We start from the raw sequence: 1,280 nt of genomic DNA, 5'->3' as shown, positions 1-1,280 counted from the left end.
TTCATAATACATGATAACTCAAAAGTATCAAACTAAAATTCCGTGCATTACAGGGTGAAAGAATGTCTATACCTCTATGAGAGAGCCTCAGGTCAATTGATAAATTACGAAAAGTCGGCACTCTCTTTCAGCCGAAATAAACTCACTTCTTGTTGATTCGATCAAACGACTTTTGACCATTCCAGTGGTTCAAAGACATGATCTCTACCTAGGTCTGCCCACGATTTCACTGAAAAGAAAGAGACTCCAATTCAGATATCTGGTGGAAAAAGTAGCTAAGCGAACTCAAGGATGGGGAAAAAAATGCTAAGTCGGGGGAAAGAGGTCCTCATCAAATCTATACTCCAATCTATTCCCACGTATGCTATGTCTTGTTTTAGAATTCCTAAATCAATTTGTGAAGAGATTGAGAAAGAATGTGCAAAATTTTGGTGGGGCGTGGAAAATGGAAAGAGAAAAATGCACTGGAGGTCCTGGGATTTCCTTTGCAAACCTAAAGCGAGGGGAGGGCTAGGATTCCGGATAATGGAAGAATTCAACCGAGCACTCTTGGCAAATGAATTCTGGCTTTTACTGCGGAATCCATCATCGCTAGCGTCCCAAGTCCTTAAAGGACGTTATTTTAGACATGGATATATCATGGATGCGGGGATAAGTAATAATCCATCATTTATTTGGCGATCTCTTATTTGTAGTAGGGGAATTCTTGAGAAAGGAGTGATTTGGCGAGTTGGGAATGAACAATCAATTAAAATCTTTGAGGACAGCTGGGTACCGAGCCTGACATCAAAAATAGGCACCACCAATGAGGCATGGCAAAGAAATGTGAGAGTGGCCTCATTGATTGAGAATGGAGTTTGGAATACCGCATTACTCAGGAACCACTTCAACCCTTTCATTGAAGAAGAAATAATAAATATTCCCCTTCCGGCCTAAGAATCGAGTGATACAAGATTTTGGAGGTTTGATCCCAAAAGCCACTACTCAATGCGCGATGGTTTCCGACTACAAAAGGGACTTTTCTCACCACCGGACAACCAGTCTGTGCACTCAATGCAAAAATGGTGGTCCTTTATTTGGAGCATCTCCCTACCGCCGATGGTACGTATTTTTTGGTGGCGAGTATCACATGACATCATACCTACAAACCAGAATCTATTTTACCATCATGTACCAGTTAGTGAGAATTGCTCCTTTTGTCGTTTAAAGTCTGACTCTACTTGCCATTCATTATTATTCTGTGAATTTGTCAAACGGATTTGGAAAGATACAGAATATTA

The 1,280-nt window shown here is 40.7% G+C and overlaps 1 protein-coding gene across 1 annotated transcript; it reads left to right on the top strand.

Moving 5' to 3' along the window:
- The first annotated feature begins 291 nt into the window (after positions 1 to 291).
- On the top strand, positions 292 to 936 carry LOC140805539 (uncharacterized mitochondrial protein AtMg00310-like). Its single transcript, XM_073161806.1, has one exon. It carries the CDS (start codon positions 292 to 294, stop codon positions 934 to 936), a length of 645 nt encoding a protein of 214 aa, XP_073017907.1.
- Positions 937 to 1,280: the final 344 nt, after the last annotated feature.

This window comes from Primulina eburnea, chromosome 11, assembly GCF_022965805.1.
Source record: "Primulina eburnea isolate SZY01 chromosome 11, ASM2296580v1, whole genome shotgun sequence".
NCBI lineage: Eukaryota > Viridiplantae > Streptophyta > Magnoliopsida > Lamiales > Gesneriaceae > Primulina > Primulina eburnea.
Note: the sequence above shows the minus strand (reverse complement) of the source record. Positions and strands in the feature narration are given on the sequence as shown.